This window comes from Helicoverpa armigera, chromosome 2, assembly GCF_030705265.1.
Source record: "Helicoverpa armigera isolate CAAS_96S chromosome 2, ASM3070526v1, whole genome shotgun sequence".
NCBI classification, from domain to species: Eukaryota; Metazoa; Arthropoda; class Insecta; order Lepidoptera; family Noctuidae; genus Helicoverpa; species Helicoverpa armigera.
This window is the reverse complement of record NC_087121.1, coordinates 5,085,587-5,108,508: the sequence shown is the minus strand read 5'-3', so window position 1 is coordinate 5,108,508 and position 22,922 is coordinate 5,085,587. Positions and strand designations below refer to the sequence as shown.

Below are 22,922 nucleotides of genomic sequence, written 5' to 3'. Positions count from 1 at the left end.
AGAAAATACTTTCAACTGCAATAAGAAATTACATGGCTCATAATAAAATAATCATGAGACTAATCCAATAACGTGAAGAATTTTAAACACTTAGGTAGATATTCTAATTAATTCGAATTTTATACCTATTGTACTTCGATATCGTCTACCGAATCCTTTTCTAAGGAAGGTTCATTATGCAAATTTTGAACCATAATCATTACTGTGTCAATAACCGTGTCAGATAGAAGCCATTATTAACTTAGCCGACGACTTAATAGGGTGCTCACATCGGAAGAATTTTCCATAACGCATTTTGAACGATCGCCAGTGTTCTCGTAAATGCCGCGTCATCTTTCCGTTCGGAGGCTTTTCAAAATAAGATAAACCTCCAGGAACTCAGCCCGTTTCCGAAGAGCATTTTACGAGGGTCCGACAAATCCCCGGAATGGTATAGCGTGGTGCTCAAACTTGCCGATTCGTGTCCCCCAACCCGCGTTTCAATTTACCCCGCGTACTCTTGTCGGCTCAAATAAAACGTAGCATTTTGTTTTTCAACAATCAACTAGGTCCTTGGTTGTTATTTTTATGGCTTACGTTGTATACTCGCCGGGAACATTACTTTTTTTGTAATATACGAAGAAAATGGAAAGTTTTTATGTTTTTATCTTCCGAACGCTTCAAAAGTACTTGACAGTTTTTCCTTATCCATATTCATTACTGCAAATCAATACAGCGTCCACTATAACAAGAGTCCCCCGACTTAACTAGAGCGAAGATTAAGCTCCAACTTTCTCTAACAAGAAATTTTCGAAGTCATAGTAAAAACCGCACCGGCATCAATCTATCTGGCTAATCTGTCATGTTGTTTAACAGACTTGTCCAGGATCCCGATTATCGAATTCATTGGATAAAAAGTATGAACTATCAAAGATAATCTAATGATTAGAATAAATTCATGGATCTGGAGTTACTTATATTCGTACTAGCTTCTGCCAGCGGTTTCACCCGCATCCCGTGGGAACTACTTCCCGTACCGGGATAAAAAGTAGCCTAGAGCCTTCCTCGATAAATGGGCTATCTAACACTGAAAGAAAATCAAATTCAAATCGGACCAGTAGTTCCTGAGATTAGCGCGTTCAAACAAACAAACTCTTCAGCTTTATAATATAAGTATAGATTAAAACAACTAACTTTACCAGCAGTTATTATTTCTACATGTAGAATTCTATAAAGAGGCCAACGCATAACACAGATACAATTATTATAAAATGCTATTCAACAAACACAAATACTATCTTATACCAGTATAATGTTACACAGCATATGTGTAGTGGCATATGTGTAGTGATTCGTTTAAAATAACTGATACCAAATTAATATAGTATTATGTTTGTCATACAAAGTGCATTCAGAAAACGATAAAAGTAACATTTAATATTGTTGAATAAACGATAAGGATAGTGATATCTTAGTTAGTGGCTCAACAGTGTAACTGTTAACTATGTAATATAATTCTCTGGCAATGATAAAAAAAAAGATGCGGTAATAATGAGTAAGAAAATCGAGTAAACGACATTAACAATGTATTTCAATTGACAAAATGCATTAGGAAATAATCGTTACTTAAGCAACCGTTGACAGTGAAACCTAATTATTTCTTATGGAAAATACCATTTAATTAAGTAGTAGATAAGTCACATCATACTAAATTTGAAATGTCCGTACAGTTTCGACCTATGTACATGGAGTAAGTATGTGGGCAAATAAAAGGTCTACTCTATTATTATTTTTTCAAATATATTATTATGATAGGATGACCGTATAACTTATAGAACTCCGGTAAGCTTAACCCTCTCGAATGATTCTCAACCTTTAACTGAAAATGAACTTGAAATTTTAGTTTTGAATATAGAACACGAAAGACGAATTCGCGACACAAATTGTCTACAAAAATATGCATTTGTTTGAAAAGTTCTCAAGCATTTCTTTTTCTTTTTGTATGAGAATCATCCAATATGTAAAATATGTATCCAAAAGTAATAATATATGATATAAAATAGAGTTCTAGTTTATATGAGGATGAAGACGAGTTGAGAAGAATTCCCGCGGGTCCCGAAGAGATCGTAACTACAAATTGCCAATAGATACGCGTATCCAAGGAGCGGTAAAAAACACGCTTTTTATAGAAAAACGAACTAAAAAATAGGAAATAAATTTTAATGAATTTAAATTAAGAAAACAGTGTTAAAAATTTCAATGAATATAAATTAATAATAGTGTGAATACAAAAAAAATATTTAAAAAAAAGCGTGGGGTGCATGGTGTCAATAGTTATAAATATTTTATTGACAGATATGAGTACAGTGATTTTCATTTCGATAATATCTTAAAAAGCACCCCACGCTTTTTTTAAATATATATTTTTTTGTATTCACACTATTATTAATTTATATTCATTGAAATTTTTAACACTGTTTTCTTAATTTAAATTCATTAAAATTTATTTCCTATTTTTTAGTTCGTTTTTCTATAAAAAGCGTGTTTTTTAGTTTTTTTAAACTATTATTTATTTTCTACTTTTTAGTTTGTTTTCAAACTATTATTTGTTTTGTAGAATTAAAATTCTCTTTAGTATACAAAAATTTGTCAATATTAGAGAAAACGGCTAAAGATTATAATTATTGGAAATAAAAATTAACATCGAGTCCTGCCTTATCGACTGTAGAGAAAAATTCTAGAAAATTTTAAATAATTTTCTTACCTTATCGACTATAGATGAAAATTATATAAATTAACAAAGATCATATTTTGCTAATTGAAAAGCCTTGAAGTCGGTGTCTAATGGATGTTACTAAGTTAATTTTGCCACCGACTTCTAGGCCGATGCACCTAAAATTAGTTTTTTTTAGCTTTTTAGTGTTTTGGGAACTCGGTTTAATTTTTTTGTAAAAAGGTTATTTATTTAAAGCTTTTCAGTGATACGAATAGTTGTCACTATCCATACAAGTGGGAAGTTCTCATCAATACAAAGAATATAAGTCCAAACGAGGTATTTTACATATTCAGTTGTCGAGTTCCCTTGACTTTCTCTGGTCTCCATCATCAGGTCAGCTCCAAACCTTCACTGTTGCATAGGTCTTGTCAATACGAATAATTTAAGCCCAAACACGAGGTAGTTTACATATTCAGTTGTCGAGTTCCCTCCATTTTCTCTGGTCTCTATCATCAGGTCAGCTCCAAACCTTCACTGTTGCAAAGGTCTTGTCAATACAAATAATTTAAGCCCAAACACGAGGTAGTTTACATATTCAGTTGTCGAGTTCCCTCGACCCTCTCTGGTCTCCATCATCAGGTCAGCTCCAAATCTTCACAGTTGAATAGTGCTTTTAGGCGTACACCTAAGTGTCAAGTTTTTACCCTATGTATGCCTACAAGTTTTGAAGGTTGCCCTCGATTTCTCAGGGTTTCCATCATCAGATCCTGACCAGATGAATATGGGACCATCTGGCAGCTATTCCAAGTCGAACAAAAAAAGAATCACGTAAATCGGTCTATAAACCTCGGAGTAATCGATGTGTATGTGTAACCTCCTCCTTTTTGGGAAGTCGGTTAAAATGGAATAATTTTATCAAATTAGTGTATTGTCATCGGTCCTCAATAAATCTACAAAGTTTGAACGAAATCTGGCCGTTTAAAGTGGGTCAAAATCGCGCCCAAAGAAGTCGGTTACAAACAAACATACAAACATACAAACCTACAAACATACAAACATACAGGTGAAGCTAATAAAAAGCGTGTAAAAAGCTGACAATCGTTCCGTGTTTCCCACTATATGATGATATTTCTTTACTATTTATTACCTATGAAGATGCAAAGTAAGGACAAAGCAGAGCAAATATCTATTCCAAGATCTAAACATCCTCCGAGCCTTTTCCCAACTATGTTGGGCTTGGCTTCCAGTGTTACCGGATTCAGCTGAGTACAAGAAGCGACTGCCTATCTGACCTCCTCAACCCAGTTACCCGGGCAACCCGATACCCCTTGGTTAGACTGGTGTCAGACTTACTGGCTTCTAACTTCCCGTAACGACTGCCAAGGATGTTCGATGACAGCCGGGACCTACAGTTTAACGTCTAAGATATACTTAGAAAGTACATACAAACTTAGAAAAGTTGCATTGGTACTTGCCTCACCTGGAATCGAACCCGCGCCCTCATACTTGAACCCGAACACCTCGTTAGTTCACTGGTAACCGTTCGTTTTGGTCATGCCCACCGAACGTATTTGACCTAGACCATGGTGAACAAAATGAGTAACGGAGGTGCCATAACGGAGAATGTCCTAACAAAGCAGCGCGCCCAAATACGGGACTGCAGGTGACGAAGAACGGTATCTACTACATTCGTCCTTTTACGAATTCTTTAGACCAGACTATTTTTTGTAATACCAAAAATCATTGACAGATATCTCATAGAACCCGAACGCCTCGTTAGTTCACTCGTAACTGATCGTTTAGGTCATGCCCATCGTATGAATTTGATCTAGGAGAAGGCTCCTGACCTAACTGCATTATGGTATGTCCACTCATCTTGCGTTACCGTGAATCCAACCATCATCTTTCCATTATTGACCCAGGTTATCTTTAATATTTAATGTATACTTCAAATATTTTATCAACGTCCTTACATTGAGATGACCAATTACCATATTTATCTCAGAACTAGCTACATTATACAGGGTTACTGGTAAGTAGACCGCATCCTTTCAGGAGGTGATAGTATAGGTCAATACGGACAAATTTGACCCCGGGATACACTGGGCAAAAGTTGACCCGTTTCAAGATAATCGAATTTCAAGATCTTTTCTTTACAAGTCATCTAGGTACACGAATACATTTTTATTAAGAGGACGAATTGGAATTTTTGGCGCCAAGGATGTCAATTTTTCTCAGTAAATACAAAACGGATCAAAATACAACTTGGTTACCTGAAAGTTCATGATATAAGCCTTATTTTGTTAGTTGTAGAAACATGATTAGGTAACTTTTATAACAGAGAAAAATATATCAAACATACCTCTTTTTAAAAAGAGATTCACATATTATGGGCAAACGGGACCGATTTAAGCTTCTTAACTTTTTTAGTAGTTGAGTATATACATACTCTTTAAAATGGTAGTAGGAATTTTTATTAAATTATCATTTCTAAATATTAAAATTACAAAACCATTTTGTCGCTTACGACTTTTAGTTATAAGCTAGCGCGCGTATTGTTATCCTCGCCCCGCTCAGACGCTCCGACCCCTTTTGGCGCCTTAGATGCGCGTGCCGGTTATGGAATTATTGTTGACCACTTCCTCGCCTTAATAGTTAAAAGTCTCGTTTTTGCGGATTTTTGTGTGTTTTGTGCCTTTTTGGATAGCTAGATAGATGTAGATGTTTTTTTAATATTCTGCACAAAAAAATGAAGAGTAACATTTTTGAGAAAATAACTACTAAAAAAGTAATTGCTGTTCGCTATAATTTCCTCTGTGATTTGTACAGTTTTATGTTTTGTTATTATGAAGTGATTCATCTTCTATCCAAAAACACACAAAAATCCACAAAAACGAAACTTTTGACTAATAATGAAAATTTATACGTATACCTAGACGACTGATCTTGAAATTCGATTATCTTGAAATGGGTTAACTTTTGCCCAGTGTATCCCAGGGTCAAATTTGTCCGTATTGACCTATACTATAACCTCCTGAAAGGATGCGGTCTACTTACCAGTAACCCTGTATACGCAACAGGTCCACTAATTGCTTAATGGAATATTAATCAGTATTTAATTACTTTGTTCATAATTACGAAGATGACGTAGATAATGTCCTATGTCCATTGACCCAATTTCGTGAATTAATTTTGAAATACAATTTGTTATTGCAACACTGGAGGTTAACAAAAATGCGGATATGCAGTATTAATGCATTTAATATCAATTTATCGAGTGCAAAACAATACACATATAATTTATTATTTGAATTTTTCCATTATAAAAATAAACTTAATTAATTTCACTCGCAGTGTATATAATCCTAGGGGCCTGAAACAAGAAAACAATAAGTATTAGACTTACAATCAAATTACTCCAATATCGGTTTTATTACAAAATACCCTAATTGAATGCCATTATTAACAGTAAAATATAACGCAGTATTAATAAATCAATCATAAAAGTCAATAACAAGTTCAGTACAATGTATTCACGGAAAATATAATCTAATTTCCTGTTATTTAAATCGTCAAAATAAAATAAGCTTAAAAGACACGGTTCCAAGGTCGTACGTCTATAAAAAGTTCATCTCTTTGTCTACAAACGTCAAACATTTAGGTTAGGATTGTGTTTATTTACCCAATGATACAAAACATATCGCTAATTTAATGATACGAGTCTTTGTTATCGTCGATGCATATAGTAAATTCAACTCTCGATACCAGTGATAAGGTGCATATTAATGAATCACAAAAGTGACGTCATCGCCGACATTAAACATTGAATGCGTAGTAGCTGGACAAGGGCTTTCTGAATTAGGTAGGTATGGAATTTAGCAAACTATAACTTACGTTTTAATCCAAACATATTCTTCCTCTCTTCTTCAGTGTAATCCGCGAATTTGTTGATTCCATATGTGGCACTGTCGCTTTCTGCGTTCAGCTTATTGATTTTTACCAAACTGTCGACAAAAGCACGGAAATGTGCTTCCCTGTCGGCGTCATCTTTGTACACTCTGTTGTTGTCCTTGATAAATTGTTCGAAATACACATGAGCATTTTGTACGTCGTAATGCGGTTTGTCACCAGCGGGGGTGGAGCTCGCCATTGCAACCAGCACGAGCATCAACACTATACTGACGGAACGCATCTCGATAACTTGTTTCTGAGTTCGCTCGGACGCTATTTGTTGTCAGTCGAGTACAATGTTGCTTATATATAGGGTCACTGAATGACTAAACAAGTATTATCGATGATTTTAGTCGCCTAATAAAAGTAGTATATAAAACGTAGGGACTGGTTTGCTCGTTATTACGAACGTCCGATGTTACCAGTGTCGAATATTTTGACCTACATTGAATGATTTTAATTTTTTTCATACTAAGCTAAGTATGTATGAAGTAGACATTTAATAAATTTACAGTACAAATATTTATCCGTCTGTGGCAAAGCCTAAAATAAGGAAAGTGATGAATTTGTCATGTACTGTTAGCATAATGAACGAATCGTAGCCCTATTTCCTACCCAGAAACTAAACGTGATATGTATAATGTTAATCCTGGCGCGTTTAGTAGTTCCTACGCCTCTTAAATGAAAACGATCGTAGCGCACGCCGATGTAAAAATGTACAACAAGTCAGTTAATCTAAGTAAGTCTCGTTTTTGGGGTTCCTTATCCCAAAAGGGTAAAACGGGACCCTATTACTAAGACTTGGCTATACGTCTGCCCAGTTTTTACAATGACAATGATGACCACGGTTTCTGTGCGAATCACTCGCCGTAATCGATAAAATAAGATCCTGACATTCACAAATAACAAAGATTTCCATTGATTCATTTTTCAAAATCGGCTCAGCGGGTCCAGAGATTACCAGCCTGCCAGCCCAAAATTTAAATAAATAACAGTTTAAGTAAACAATTCAATACACATAACACAACAGTTATTAATTTGTAGTTTAATTGTTTTGAACATCCATCCATATAAACTACGATGCGCAAGAAGGAGAGCACCGATTTGCATGACTCTAGCGCCGTCTTTCGTTTTGTCTTTCACGAAACGAAAGAAAAGGATCAGGGAATAATGATAGACTCACTTATTTCAGATACATTTTGTATTATAATTGGTTCTGTCAAGAGCAATCATCAGTTACAATTCTTATCACAATGATTACTTTTTAACACAGAAAATTATTTAAAAAATTTGTCATGGAACATAGTTCAAAACTTATTTACCGTAACCAAATTTTATTTAGTACCATCATCTCTGTTGACGATAGTCAGTACAGCAAATCTGACTTTTAATTAATTTCATCGACCTGGTCGATCCGTGTACACCGGTAGTAGTTTTTTCCATTCTTCTTCAGTAAAATCAGAGAAATGGTTGACACCAAAAGTATCAGTGTCGTTGTCCCCATTTAGCTGATTGATTTTCGCCAATGTCTTAACAAAAGCTTGGTAATGTACTTCTCTATCGGCATCATCTTTATACACCTTGTTGTAGTCCTTGATAAACTTCTCGAAGTACTCGGGAGCCTTGTCTAAGTCGTAATGTGGCTTGTCTTCGGCTGGCGCGGCGCTCGCTATGGCGACCAGCGCGAACACGAGCACTATACTGATGGAATGCATCTCTGAGGTAACCGTTTCTTTGTAAACTCAGCTCCTAATTGCTGAAAATCTAAGAAAACTTAGCTTATATGGTAAAATGAGTGACTAAACAATTATTTATGGATTGTTATAACGACTTAACAATAAACTGAATAATTACAATTTATATCCGTAATTAAAAATGAATGATTAGTAATTTGTTACACAAGAAAGCAATGTTATTTTTTAAACTTGCGCTGTCGTTACGAACAGCGCAAGCTAAGAAATCTGTTTGAATTTGTGTCTGTCTTTGAGTCAAAATTGTGAACAAATGAAAATAGGTCATCATCCTCCGAGCCTTTTCCCAACTATGTTGTGGTCGGCTTCCAGTCTAACCGGATTCAGCTGAGTACCAGTGCTTTACAAGAAGCGACTGCCTATCTGACCTTCTCAACCCAGTTACCCGGGCAACCCGATACCCCTTGGTTAGACTGGTGTCAGACTTACTGGCTTCTGACTACCTGTAACGACTGCCAGGGATGTTCAATGACAGCCGGGACATACAATTTAACGTGCCATTCGAAACACAGTCATTGGTGTCTAAGATATACTTAGAAAGTACATACAAACTAAGAAAAGTTGCATTGGTACTTGCCTGACCTGGAATCGAACCTGCGCCCGATCGAACTCGAGAGGTTGGTTCTTTGTCTACTAGGCCACCACGACTTAAAACAACTTAAACAAATTAAAATAGGTCATTCTGATAAAATGGGCACTTCTAAACTAACTTCAGAACATATGTATGTATGCGCAGGTGGTCAGACTCCAGGTCATCATGGCCAGTACTCAGGTCCAAAATTCCGGAAACCCAACATACATACTTAACCCATCTAGTTTATCCTCCAATTAGGTATGGGCTATACTCGGGAAACTGCGGAACCCTGCACTGAGCGTGGCCTGACTCGCTCTTGGATGGTTTTTAGGATTCCGTACCCAAAGGGTGGCCGTACAGTTACAGTCTTCCAGCGACGCGAAGTCATATAGGCAGCTCAATAGACGAATATCTAAGTCCTTGCGACACGATCTGCGTCTCTTTAATACGAATCGTGTTAAAGAGACCATACAGCGAAACCAAGGCTTCAAAGTGTTCGCAATGGACAAGTCTATAGGGCAAAGATAGATGACTAAGCTGAAACGGGAGGATGGCACCATAGCGTCGACCAAAGCAGAGGTTTTAGGCGGGATCGAGATTTTCTATGGTTTCTATGGTTATACACGTCGGTCGCAAAGTCCGTTGACAGCTTGGCAGGAGATCCAAGAGCCAAGCTGTCCCGACATTATATCGAAGATATCCCGGACATCAGTCTGTACGAGATTAGGATGGCCCTGAAGCAGCTTAAGAACAACAAGGCGCCGGGTGTGGACGGAATCACTTCAGAGCTTCTGAGAGCGGGTGGAACACCGGTACTTAAAGTCCTCCAGAAGCTCTTTAATTCCGTCCTGTCCGAGGGCAAAACGCCTGAAGCATGGAGCAGCGGTGGGGTGGTGTTGTTCTTCAAAAAAGGTGATAACAGCCTATTGATATTAAAAAACAACAACACATTAGATTATAAGATCCAGTACCTACTTACTCACCTATACACATAAAGTAAGTCGCAAGTTAGAGTCAGCGTTAGCCCGAAGTAACTATTCCACGCGGACAAAGTCACGGGCGGACGCCAGTTACTAGATAAGTTCATACATATAAAATGTTTAAACCTAAATACATATGAATATGTTTTACAATAGTTGCATACAAACCAACGCAAATCAAAAAAGTCCTTTGTTACATAGTTTTAAAAACCTAATCAAATACAAACAGCACATAACTGACCAGTAAGCGGCGACGGCGACATGATCACGAAATAAAAATGATAAATATTGGAATGCGCGCGGCGCGTGGGGCTGTTGAAAACCCTGAGTCGCTTCGGGGCCGCGGCGGACCAGCGAGCGGTAGGCCGTCGCGAGTACGTCGAGTGACAGAGGCCCTAACGCCTTCTTCGTTACACGTATTGATTCGCCTCAGTCTGACGGCGAAGGGTCGGTAGTGTGGCGTGATTTGTATGGTGCTAGCGCCGTCTTTCGTTTTGTGTAATGGCTCATAGAGGGATCAGGGAATAATGATAGATTCTCTTGTTTCAGATTAATTTTGTATTATAATTCGTTCCGTCAAGAGCAATCATAAGTTAAAATTCTTATCACAATGGTTACTTTTCAACACAGAAATTCAAAAAAGTTATTTTCATGGTTCAGAAATTATGGACTGTAACAAAATTGTATTTAACATCATGTCTGTTGAAGATACTTTACTGCAAATCTGACTTTTATTGATCTTGTGGGACAATCGGGAACGCCGATACCATTCTCTTCCATTCTTCTTCTGTATAATCTGAGAATTGGGTGATACCAAAAGTGGTTATGTCGCTCAATTCATTTAGCTTATTGCTTTTCGCCAATGCCTTAACAAAGGCTTGGTAATGTACTTCTCTATCGGCAGCATCTTTGTACTTTCTGTTGTAGTCCTTGATAAACTTCTCGAAGTACTCGGGAGCCTTGGCTAGGTCGTAATATTCCTTGTCTGGTCTGTCTGGCCCGGCGCTCGCTATGGCGACCAGCGCGAACAACAACACTATACTGATGGAATGCATATTTGAGGTAACCGTTTCTTTGTAAACTCAGCTCCTATTTGCTGAAAATCTAAGAAAACTTAGCTTATATAGGTAAAATGAGTGACTAAACAATTATTTACGGATTGTTATAAAGAATTAACAATAAACCGATTAGGTACAATTTATATCCGTAATTTGAAATGAATGATTCGTTATTTGTTTTACAAGAAAGCAATAAATAGCAATAAAATGCGTAGGTATGCGCAAGTGGTTAGACTCCTCACGCACGTCTCCTGACCGACTGACACCTACTCGGAAATGATGAGCGCTCTAACACTCATAGTACATGGCGCGAGGAAGTAGTGCAGTGGGGTGAGCGCCTCTTGCGTCGACAAGTTGAGGCGCGCAGAGCTCCACCAAGTGTTAATGGGGGAATGGGAGCAGCGACTTGCGCGACCCACGGCAGGGAACGCAGTTATCGCGGCGGTCAGGCCCGTTATGAAGGAGTGGCTGGAGAGAAACCACGGCACCCTCAGCTTCCGCCTGGCACAGGTTCGTAACCGGACATGGGTGTTCCTCAAAGTTCCTGTGTCGCATAAGCCAAAAGCCAACGTCCGAATCCCACCACTGTGGCATCTGCAGCGATGACTCGACGCTGCACACATTGGTGGAGTGCCCAGCATCGGTAACGCAGCGCCGTGACACGTCAGTGCACATGCAAAAATACACCTTACGCCAGATACCAAGTACCTGCCCGATTTTCAGTGTGTTAAGAATTTGCTCTCCTCTCCGAGCCGGTCTATCTGAACGGACTCTTAAAACTACGCAACTTTTTTTTAATAGATAGAGCGTGTGAAGAGGAAGGGTTATATTAATAAAAAATAAAAATAGTTTATTGACTCAAAAAAGGTACACACAAGGGAAAACACACGTCAGTTATAACACTCTTCATGTACAATAATTTTGTTGAACACTGGTACAAAAAGTAAGATTTAACTTGTGGTATATTGTAATAAAATGTCGCTAGTATTATAATAAATTACTTTTGACAAATCAAAAATATACTTAGTCCAAACTGCCCGTATCTGTACAACTACTACAGGCCATAAGCCTGTTAGATAAAAAATATATTAAAAAAATAAGGACATTAAATACCTAACAATATTAGGTATATAAGGGAATATAAAAAAAATCAAGACAATTTAATACCAATTGATTTTATTACATAGAATCTTAAAGACAATTTTAAGTCATTCATTTTCACTGATGCATCCATCCATAACCCCAGCGTTCATGTTACGTCGGTTTTGGAGTTACTGAAAACAACACACGTATGAAATAACAGCTAATGTCAGTAGTCCTACCTAAAATCAGTAACAAGTACTTGTAATGATTAGAATATTAGATGAACAATAAAAGATCATGCGGCCAACTTTATAAACAACAAAGCCCATCATGTTCCTTCCTAAGCCCTACGGCCCTACGTTCGTATTCCAAAAATCGGGAGTTATTTCATGATTTCCCATAAAAAAAAGCCAACACGCTAAAGCTCTTTTAAAGCAACATTTAAGTAATAGTGACACAAAACGACACTTATCAATATCAATGTACCCTAGGACAATCGCCGATTTGTGCAAAACTATTGCTAACTATGGAAAAATAGTTATTTGTTATACAAGAGTGCAAAGTTGCTTTTAACCGCGGGCTCAATTTTGATGACCGAGCAAGCGAAGGATTCTAAAATTGAAACACGAGCGTAGCGAGTGTTTCAATAATTAGAATCCTGAGCGATAGCGAGAGAATCAAAAGAGCACAAGGTGAAAAATCTTTGCACTCGAGTGCAACACGTAACTTTTAATACCACCTCATCGAGGAAATTACTAAATGCAATAAAACAAAATGGCGCGCACATGAAATCGCAACGATGCAGCGATGGGGCAACGGAGACATGAGCGGCTGAAGGGTGAGGTTACCTTGGCGGACTGTAAACGCAGATCACGCGCTCCGTGTGTGTTCAGCATCACCGACCCAATCTCCACTAATGACGAGCCATCTTCCGAGCAGGACTACTAACCCTCCTCTAGCGACTCAACTCTAGTCGGCCAATGAAGGCAAGCCAGAGGCGGGATAAAAATTAATAAATCGCAAGTTTTTTGTAGATTAGCTAGTGGTGCAGCACATAAATTATAGAACAGAAGCATTAAAAAGTATTTGAGACTATGCTCTGCTCCGGACTGCTGACCTGAGAGAGATCAAGCGTACGACCAAGAACTGCGTACTCCCAAAAGCACGGTTGTATGACCACAAACGTACAGACTCCGAGCTGCTTCGTAAAAGTTAATTACAACTTTCAAAGTAATTTCTCCAAACACGTAGTGATGTTTGACAAATAGTAAGGGCAAGCTCTTCTAATTGAAATTAACTTTTTTTTTTTTGTAGGACAGCTCATTTCCGCTTAAACGAGATCCCAGTGATGGCTTACAAGCTTCTTCTTAAGGCCCATAAAACTTAGGCTTGTGCAACTAGATTAGTAGCACTATATCTATTTATATCCGCGTTTAAGTAATTACTCACTGAGTCCGAATAAATTCTTCAGTTCTTCTACAGTATAATCAGCGAATTTGTTGACATCATAAGTGGCAGTTTTGCTCTCTGCGTTATATTTATTGATCTCCACCAATGATTTAACAAAGGCTTGGTAATGTACTTCTCTATCGGCAGCATCTTTGTACACCCTGTTGTAGTCCTTGATAAACTTCTCGAAGTACTCGGGAGCCTTGTCTAAGTCGTAGTGTGGCTTGTCTTCGGCTGGCGCGGAGCTCGCTATGGTGACCAGCGCGAACACGAGCACTATACTGATGGAATGCATCTTTGCAATAACCGTTTCTTTGTAAATTCAGCTCCTATTTGCTGAAAATCTAAGAAAACTTAGTTTATATAGGTAAAATGAGTGACTAAACAATTATTTATGGATTGTTATAATAAACTGATTAGGTACAATTTATATCCGTAATTAAAAATGAATGATTAGTAATTTGTTACACAAGAAAGCAAAAAACTACTCTTGTGCACATGGTCACCGCGTGGGTGATTGGTGTCGCCGTGGTCTTGCGACTGTTCGTCGGCCAGGTGCGGTCCGACGGGTGAGCTGTGACAGCGTGGCTGACCCCCCGTGGCGGCTACCGCCTCCACGCTCCTCGTTACATGAAGACGTCAGGTACCTTGTGTTGTGCGTGAGTGCTGTGAGACTTTTTTGACCTGTACGTTTACCCCGGAGGACACTATTTCCGTGTGGAAATAGTGTCCCCCGCAACTTACATAGCCATATACTTATACTACTTATATTTCACCGCAATCATTTTTTTTAGGTTAGTTTACTTTTACATATTTCTAACCATGTATTGTATCTTTAACATGTATTCTTTCAATTAAGAAAAAAAATATAAAATCGGTTCACGCAATCCAAAATTACCACGGAAAACCCAACATACATAGCCTATCTAGTTTGTCCACCTATTAAGTATGGGCTATACTCGGGAAACTACGAAACCCTACACTGAGCTTAGCCCGACACGCTCTTGGCCAGTTTTTACCGTTAGTTTTTTGTGTTAGTCACTTTCGTGGCCGATTATTTATTCACTGATTCATTTCACTATTTTTTATTACTCATGTTTGTTTGCATTACTGCTTAGTTTTATTTGCTGAACTAGTTATAAACGTGCAATTTATAATTTTTCATTTTTTGTATGTAAGGTACCTGGGGGTATTAAGGCCTAGCTAAGGGTGTAATAAAATGAAAAATGACCGTCATAATCAACAAGTTTTATTAGTAATCAGTCATTCACTTAAATAACTACAAAGTTTAAACAAAAAATAGCATCTTCTGCTTTAAATTAAAAGAATATTTAACCTTTTTTTAAAACTCTCTCTGAAGGCTTTATTATATATATCCTTCCTGTCTGATCATTCCTTTATTAATTTATTTTCATGCTTTTTATTTTTCTTGTAATTACTAACATTAGGATATAAGCTATATGTAATACTAACAACACTATGGATCTTTGTTGTCCGAAATAAATGTATTTTATTTATTATTATTTATTATACTAAGGGAAGGTAAAAAGGCCTATAGTTAAAACTATCTAAAAATCAACTTAAACTTTGTAAACTGGTATTTTTGATATTAATAATCATACAAATGAAGTAATAGGAACATAAATGGTCTTGGAATATTAAATAAATTGCCTCTATTCGTATCCACTAGGGTACAGAAAGTCATCAGTATGTTCTATCGACAAACCGACACACTGCTCATGATACCACTTGACGCATTGCGAGCATTGTTTCATTGCCAGTTCACAATGTCCGTTTGGGAGGCGTCGTGATTCTTAGAACTGAAAACAATCATAAATAAATTAGACATATATACATACCCATACACATACATGCATTCCAAAAATACAACCCTTATTTATAAGTAGTTTAAAAAAGTCGGAGTATAATAAGGCCTACAGTCAAATTTTATAGGCCTTAATATCTGCGAACCGCGTGTTTACAAAAAACAAAACAAATGTTTTTTTTAATACGATAAACCCCTTAATATGGTAAGGTAGGTGCAAGCATACAATAATTAACGAACAGACAGTCAATGCAGGTGTGTATCTGAGATATTACAAAATTTACTTACGTTTTTCTGGAGCCAATTTTTATAATTCCGGCCGCGCGACCACTCCTCAAAATGTTTTCGACGATACTGGCGCCGTGGCCAATGAAAGAGCGCGTCCGCCGCTTCGCAGCGACGTGTACACGCGCTGTGCATGTGTAAGTGTAACCTCGATCGTCAACTGTTATATTTCGTACGATTTTTTACATTTAGGCCTCATTAGGCACTTGTCTCACCGGCAACGATTAACGAGTAACGAGTAGAGCTAGAACTAGAAACGAGTTAGCGAGACGCGGGGAGCGAGTGCATAGTTCCGATATTTGTGTAGCTCGGCTATAAGCGAGTGCGCGAGTGAGGCGGGCGATTACTCGCATCACTCGCTCGCTAGATACGCACTGTAGAGAGAAATGACCACTGGTTGCTCTCTCGGCGTGAGTTCTAATCGCTTGGCGAGTATCGTCGAGCGAGTGTTATCTTTCATAGCTCTTGTCGCTCAGCGACAAACTAGTGAAGCGAGTGCTCGCCGGCAGTGTGAACAGTCAGCGATCAACTATTTGTATATGCATCTCTTTTATTCACACGGAAAGTATATCTATTGTACGTTTCTTGAGCGAGAAAATAGCCGATAGTTAGTCGTTTTCTCGTCTTTGGTGGGACAACTGCCTTATCCGACCGGCCTTAATACCCGCGGGTACCTTACTTTCTAAGTATATCTTAGACACTGTTTCGGATGGCACGTTAAACTGTAGCGGCTGTCAATGAACATCCTTGACCTTGACAGTCGTTACGGGTAGTCAGAAGCCAGTAAGTCTGACACCAGTCTAACCAAGGAGTATTGGGTTGCCCGGATAACTTTACTGATTAGTTCAGATAGGCAGTCGCTTCTTGTAAAGCACTGGTACTCAGCTGAATCCGGTTAGACTGGAAGCCGACCCAGACATAGTTGGGAAAAAGGCTCGGAGGATGATGAATTTATAATTTTTAACTTAGGTACCAAAACCGCTATTTATAACTGCCTCTTCAAATCGGTACGGTTCTCAAATAAAACCACGACAGTACAATCGCCCAGATGAATTGAAAAAACGTATTAGCATTTTTAATCTATACTCTTATTTAATATATATAATATAGTATAATAAAGGGGAACTTTTTTTTTGTTTATTTTGTACACTCTTCACATTTTTGCGGGACACAGGTGAAACCACGGGAAAACGGCCAGTTTCTTGTGTGTTTCTAGTTTATTTGTGACGGATTGATAAATTCAATTTCTCACCTATTACTCGCTTAGGAATCCGAATATTTCTTTCCTGTCTTCTTCTGTAGAATCGGTGAAAAAGGTTGAACCAAAAGTGACAATATCGCTTTCTTCGTTACACTTATTGATTCGCCTCAGCTTGTCGGCGAAGGCTCGGTAGTGTGGCGTGATTTGTATGGCGCTAGCGCCGTCTTTTTGTGTAATAGCTCATAAAAGGATCAGGGAATAATAATAGACTCACTTGTTTCAGATAAATGTTGTGTTATTATTAGTTTTGTCAAAAGCATTCACAAGGTTTTAATTCTTATCACATTAATTACTTTTTAAAACAGACAATCAAAAATATTTTTTTTCTTGGTTCAAAAATTATGGATTTTAAGAAATATCTAAAACCGTCATCTCTGATGATAATAGTTTAAGGATAAACGTTAATTAAACTATTAAATTTTGCCCATTCTTCTTTAGTGTAATCTGCGAATTTGGTGATACCAAAAGTGGCACCCTTGCCCTTAGCCCGTATAGTAGCTTCGTTATTGCTATTGATGGACTTCAAATTTTCAACAAAGGCAAGGAAATGTATTGCTTTATCTACGTCATCTTTGTAGACTCTGTGGTAATCCTTGATAAATTGTTCGAAATATACATATGCTTTGTCTAAATCGTAATACGGATAGGCTTTTGCAATATTCGCGGCACTCGCTATGGCGATCAGCGCAAGCACCAACACTATACTGATGGAACGCATATCTGCTGCGATGTCGATTTCTTTGTAACCTCAGCACCAACTACTGCTAGTAGAGACAAGCTTAGCTTATATACTCACCTAGATAAAGTGGGTGACTAAACAATTATTCATAGATGACTTGTAATGATTTAACTACGAACTGATAAGAAAATATTATAATTTATATTCGGAATTTATCAATAAAAACAATTGATTGAATCTGAAACTGAATTGGTTTTTAACTCACCCGCAATAAAAGTATTGAAATATACAATTGAAGTCAGTTGAAGAAATATAAAGAAAAGCTAATAAGTAGCTGACGTACCTACTTATCTACTGCTTTTTTAACAGTACCTGTTAGTTTCTGAAATGCGGCATTTCATTTAAACAAACTTTTCAGCTTTATAATATTAGCATAAATTACTTTTGAGAAAATCAAAAATACACTTCGCCCATACTTACTGTATGTGTGCGGCATTTGTATACCTAATGCAGGCAATATAAAAATATATGGGGGAATATTATTAAAAAAAACTCAAGAGAATTTAACACCAATTCACTGATTTTAATATATAGAATATTTCTACTCTATTTATGTCCACTGATGTATCCATCCATATTCCCGGCGTTCATGTTACGTCCGTTTCGGATCCCCTGAAATCAAAACACGTGTAAAATAACAGCTTATGTATATACCTACCGAGAATCATTAGCAAATATTATGATTAGGCCAACAACGAACGATCGTGCGGCCAACTTCTTAAAAACAATATATACCTATATATTTTTTAATTTTGTATGTGATCACCAGACAACTTTAAAGTCATGGTGACACAAAACATCGATAATCCCTGTAGGTATACTTACCCTATATCTATGCACCCAAGTACAATCCCCGGTTTGTGCTAAACTATTGCTAACTATGGAAGAAAACTATGTACGTGGGCTATTTAATAGGATGTAAGTGGGTTAGGATTTTGGATACACAGGGGACTATGTCCACACCAGCCGATCACATTGTCCCCCCTCGCTAATTCGGAACAAGGGGGCAACGGAGACATGAGCGGGTGAGGGTGAGGTTACCTTGGCGGACGCGACGCGCAAACGTAGATCACGCCCTCCCTGTGGGTTCAGCATCACCAACCCAACCACCAACTCCACTTATCACGAGCCACCTTCCTCTGGCGACTCCACTCTAGACTGCCAATGAAAGCAAGCCAGAGGCGGGATACAAATCCTACTAATATTATTATAAATCGCAAGTTTTTTGTACTTACGATGTTTGTTCCTCTTTTACGCAAAAACTTGTCGATGTTTTTGGCAGTTTTATAGACTAATATCAGAACGACCATTAAATATAATCAATTTTTGAGTAATTTTTGACAAGTAGTTAGGGCTCTTCTTAGGGTCTTCTTATTGATAATAACAATTCTTATGTAGGTACATAAGTAGAAGAGCTCATTGCCACTTAAACGAGATCCCAGAGATGGCTTTATAACCTTTCATCTTATGTAAAACTTAGGCCCATAAAACTTAGGCTTATACAACCAGACTACTATCACAAGCTAACACCTATAGCTATCTTTATCAGCGTTAAGAAAATAATTACTCACTTATTCCATTCATATGATTCCATTCTTCTTCAGTAAAATCAGCGAAATTGTTGATATCATAAGTGTCCCCGTCGTTCGAATTATTTAGCTCATTGATCTCCACCAATGATTTAACAAAGGCTTGGTAATGTACTTCTCTATCGGCAGCATCTTTATACACCCTGTTGTAGTCCTTGATAAACTTCTCGAAGTACTCGGGAGCCTTGTCTAAGTCGTAATGTGGCTTATCTCCGGCTGGCACGGCGCTCGCTATGGCGACCAGCGCGAACACGAGCACTATACTGATGGAATGCATCTTTGAGATAACCGTTTCTTTGTAAACTCAGCTCCTATTTGCTGAAAATCTAAGAAAACTTAGCTTATATAGGTAAATGAGTGACTAAACAATTATTTATGGATTATTGTAAAGACTTAACAACAACCGATAAGGTATAATTTATATCCGAATATAATTAAACGTCTAACGATGACAAATTAATGTAAAGTAATTTTTCAGGCACCAGCGTTTAACTCTAAACTTAACGTCTTGACCAAAAAGGGCGACTTGCAAAACTAACTTCCGAACATTATGTAGGTATGCGCAAGTGGTCAGACTCCTCACGCACGTCTCCTGACCGTCTGACACCTACTCGTAAATGACGAGCGTAGTAAATTAATTTTAGGTGCATCAGCCTAGAAGTCGGTGTCTAATGGATTTTCACCTAAAATTAGTTTTTTTTTGGCCCAAATACGAACTATTTTACATATTCAGTTGTCGAGTTCCCTCGACCTTCTCTGGTCTTCATCATTTATTTATTTATTCATTTATTCTTCAACCTTATCACTAACACCAAGATATACAATCCAATGCGTTAGTGAGGCACTTATCTAACTTTTTACAAAATCAAACAAACATTCAAGTCATAAAAAACACAAGATACACATTTACACAAAACAAAATTAAAAATTATAACAATCAAATAATAAAATTAAACAATAAAAACAAAAGTAGGTACTACAAGCCTAATCTAGATAACATAATATAAATAAAATCATCTTTGCGAATTCACTGAACTGGCTAGAAAAAATGACAATATTTTTCTGGATTTTGTTAATAGTATGGATCGCTCGCGTGAGAGGCGTTTTGGCCAGAAAGTTGGTCCTGGCGGTTGGCATTAACAGCAGTGGCGGGCGCCGTCGTCTCTCCACGTAGCGGACCGGCACAGCACCGAAGTACTCCGGGATTGTGTTCCTTGCCATGGAGTAATTTTACTAAATAATTCATATAAGATAATTTATATAAGTGCAAACTCTCGTCGCACCTTCAACTGGTTGTACCCGACCATACCCAGCACAAACAATGTGGGGTACATAAGCGGGTACAGCGGATACACCCCGTTCAGCCTTCAGTACAAGTGGCGCATGAACTTGTTCTGCACGCGCTCCAGCATGACAGAGTACTTGGCTTCGTGTGGAGCCCATATGACACCACCATACTTCAAATGACTTCTAACGTACGTTGTATAATACCCTTACTGTTATTATATTCGTAAAGCCCTGCGACTGGCTAAGTACAAAGCCTAGGTTTATGTACACCTTCTCAGATATATTAATAATATGCTCGCGAAAAGTGCGTTCTGGATGAACCCCCAGATCACGCACCTGCGCATTCGTGTCATGGGTGTTGCCTCTGCTTTGTACTCATAGCAGACAGGGCTTCGCGAAGTGTAAAGGATATTACCGAGCATTTGGATACATTGACGTATAGTTTATTGTCATGACTCCACTTCACCACTCTGTCAATGTCATCCTGGAGTCGCGTACAGTCCGACTCGTCCCTCACCTCGAGCAGCAACTTGAGGTCATCCGTGTACAATAAACACGAACCTTTTCTAAGCTTGTATGTACTTTCTAAGTATATCTTAGACACCAATGACTGTGTTTCGGATGGCACTTTAAACTGTAGGTCCAGGCTGTCATTGAACATCCTTGGCAGTCGTTACGGGTAGTCAGAAGCCAGTAAGTCTGACACCAGTCTAACCAAGGGTATTGGGTTGCCCGGATAACTGGGCTGAGGGGGTCAGATAGAGCAGCTGCTCCTTGTAAAGCACTGGTACTCAGCTCCATGCGGTTAGACTGGAAGCCGACCCCAATATAATGTAGTTAGGAAAACGGCTCGGAGGATGATGCCTTCGTTTAATACAAGCTATACATATAAAGAGTTTAATAAAGTTCGTAAATTTCATATACGACTTTCTCTTTTTCGGATAATTCTTCGAAATCCAACACCAAGGGTGTTGAGAGAGTCAGACAGGCAATCCCTCCATGATAAACACTTGTACTTAGCTCCAACCGGTAAGACGGAAAGCCGAGCCCAACAAAGTTGGGAAAAGCCTTTGCTGATGATGAATCTGGGAAAGATTGTGCAACGGGCATCCAGATTATTAGACTAGTTTGGATAATAAGGACTTATTATTTGTAGGAGCCCAATCAAAAAAACTCCGACTGTTGCTTCGCCTAAACGATTCACAGTCCAGTCAAGATTGCTCATTTTAGTGCAGTCATTGAAGCATTATTGCTACGATTTTTTTTACTGTGAACCGATTTGCATGAAATTTTGGAATTAGGTTCATCTTACCCTTAACTTCAAAAGTGAATATGATTTGAACTCCGCCACCCCCCCTGGGGGTGGTTGACACCCCTTCTTTGGGGTGAATATTTTTTTTGCAAATAACCTCGGATATCGATAGAAGACCTAATTTTAAACTAAAGTTGTCTTTAAAGTTTAAAAAAAAATCCAATACTTTTCAAGTTATTGGCAATTGAAAATTCGCAATTTTTTCACGTTTTTCATCGTTTTTTTGCAAATATCTCCAAAAATATAGGTTTTATCGAAAATTTATAAAGAACAAAATTGTAGCAGGTAAAACAACGAACAATTAGTTTTTTTATAAAAGGTCCTAAGTGCAATATTAAGCTAGATATTAAAGATCAAAGCCGTTTTTTATTTTGTCTGAAATTTAATCGTTGTGGTCAATGCCATGTAGCGGCGAGCAGGTGCATTTTATACATTCTAATACAAATGGGTTTTGTAGTGCTTGAAATAAGCTTTAAGATGAGCACTATTAAAAGTCTTTTGCACGTAAAATAAGTGAGCTGTATTGCAAATAAGGGGAGCATCTTATATTTTTTCTTTTAAATCAATGGGTTTCATAAGTGCCATTTCCACCAAAATTAAAATTAATCGTATTCCGCCTAGGATTAACTTTATTATGAAGAGTTTGATAGATAGTATCAGTTTGGCTGCTTCAGGACAGATATTTTTCAAAAAAGTCACGATTAACGAAAAGAACAAAATTTCAAATTAAAGAAAAACCCACTTGTTTTTCATAATATCTCAAAAATTACGACAGATACGTATAAAAGTGTACTGATAAAAAAATTAGGTATTTTTCTGACAAACAATTTGGTTTATTTGTTTTTTCTGTCGAACAAAAATTGACGGAGATATGATTGTTTAAAGAGCGCGTGGCAGCGCAATCACAGCCTCTCTTAAGCCCTTTAACCCTTCACCGTTTTAGAAAAAAGTTCTTTACTATATATTGCAATGATGGATGTTGTAGCTCTCTTAATTACTTTTACAGTGGTTTTTTATAAATTGTGATAGCATGAAAATTGAAGGAGTTACGGTCCAAAAACTTGTCATATTTTTTTCTACTTA

At 37.7% G+C, this 22,922-nt stretch overlaps 3 protein-coding genes and 1 long non-coding RNA gene across 4 annotated transcripts in view; 1 reads left to right on the top strand and 3 right to left on the bottom strand.

The window, feature by feature from the left end:
- Positions 1 to 5,938: 5,938 nt before the first annotated feature.
- LOC110377432 (uncharacterized) lies at positions 5,939 to 7,054 on the bottom strand. The gene is made up of 2 exons (XM_021336330.3): positions 6,590 to 7,054; positions 5,939 to 6,068 (listed from the first exon to the last, which is right to left on the bottom strand). Exons 1-2 carry the CDS (start codon positions 6,885 to 6,887, stop codon positions 6,061 to 6,063), a joined length of 306 nt encoding a protein of 101 aa, XP_021192005.2. The 5' UTR covers positions 6,888 to 7,054; the 3' UTR covers positions 5,939 to 6,060.
- LOC135117878 (uncharacterized) overlaps positions 6,363 to 22,922 on the top strand; it is a 69,688-nt gene continuing 53,128 nt past the window's right edge. Inside the window, exon 1 of the long non-coding RNA XR_010277220.1 lies at positions 6,363 to 6,557. This is a non-coding gene — a long non-coding RNA (uncharacterized LOC135117878). The remainder of the gene's footprint in view (positions 6,558 to 22,922) is intronic.
- On the bottom strand, positions 12,168 to 13,894 carry LOC110375314 (vivapain-1). Its single transcript, XM_021333387.3, has 2 exons — positions 13,542 to 13,894; positions 12,168 to 12,283 (listed from the first exon to the last, which is right to left on the bottom strand). The coding sequence occupies exons 1-2, from the start codon at positions 13,834 to 13,836 to the stop codon at positions 12,264 to 12,266; spliced, it is 315 nt and encodes a 104-aa protein (XP_021189062.3). The 5' UTR covers positions 13,837 to 13,894; the 3' UTR covers positions 12,168 to 12,263.
- Positions 18,154 to 19,594, bottom strand: LOC110375304 (uncharacterized). Its single transcript, XM_021333374.3, has 2 exons — positions 19,223 to 19,594; positions 18,154 to 18,263 (listed from the first exon to the last, which is right to left on the bottom strand). The coding sequence occupies exons 1-2, from the start codon at positions 19,515 to 19,517 to the stop codon at positions 18,244 to 18,246; spliced, it is 315 nt and encodes a 104-aa protein (XP_021189049.3). The 5' UTR covers positions 19,518 to 19,594; the 3' UTR covers positions 18,154 to 18,243.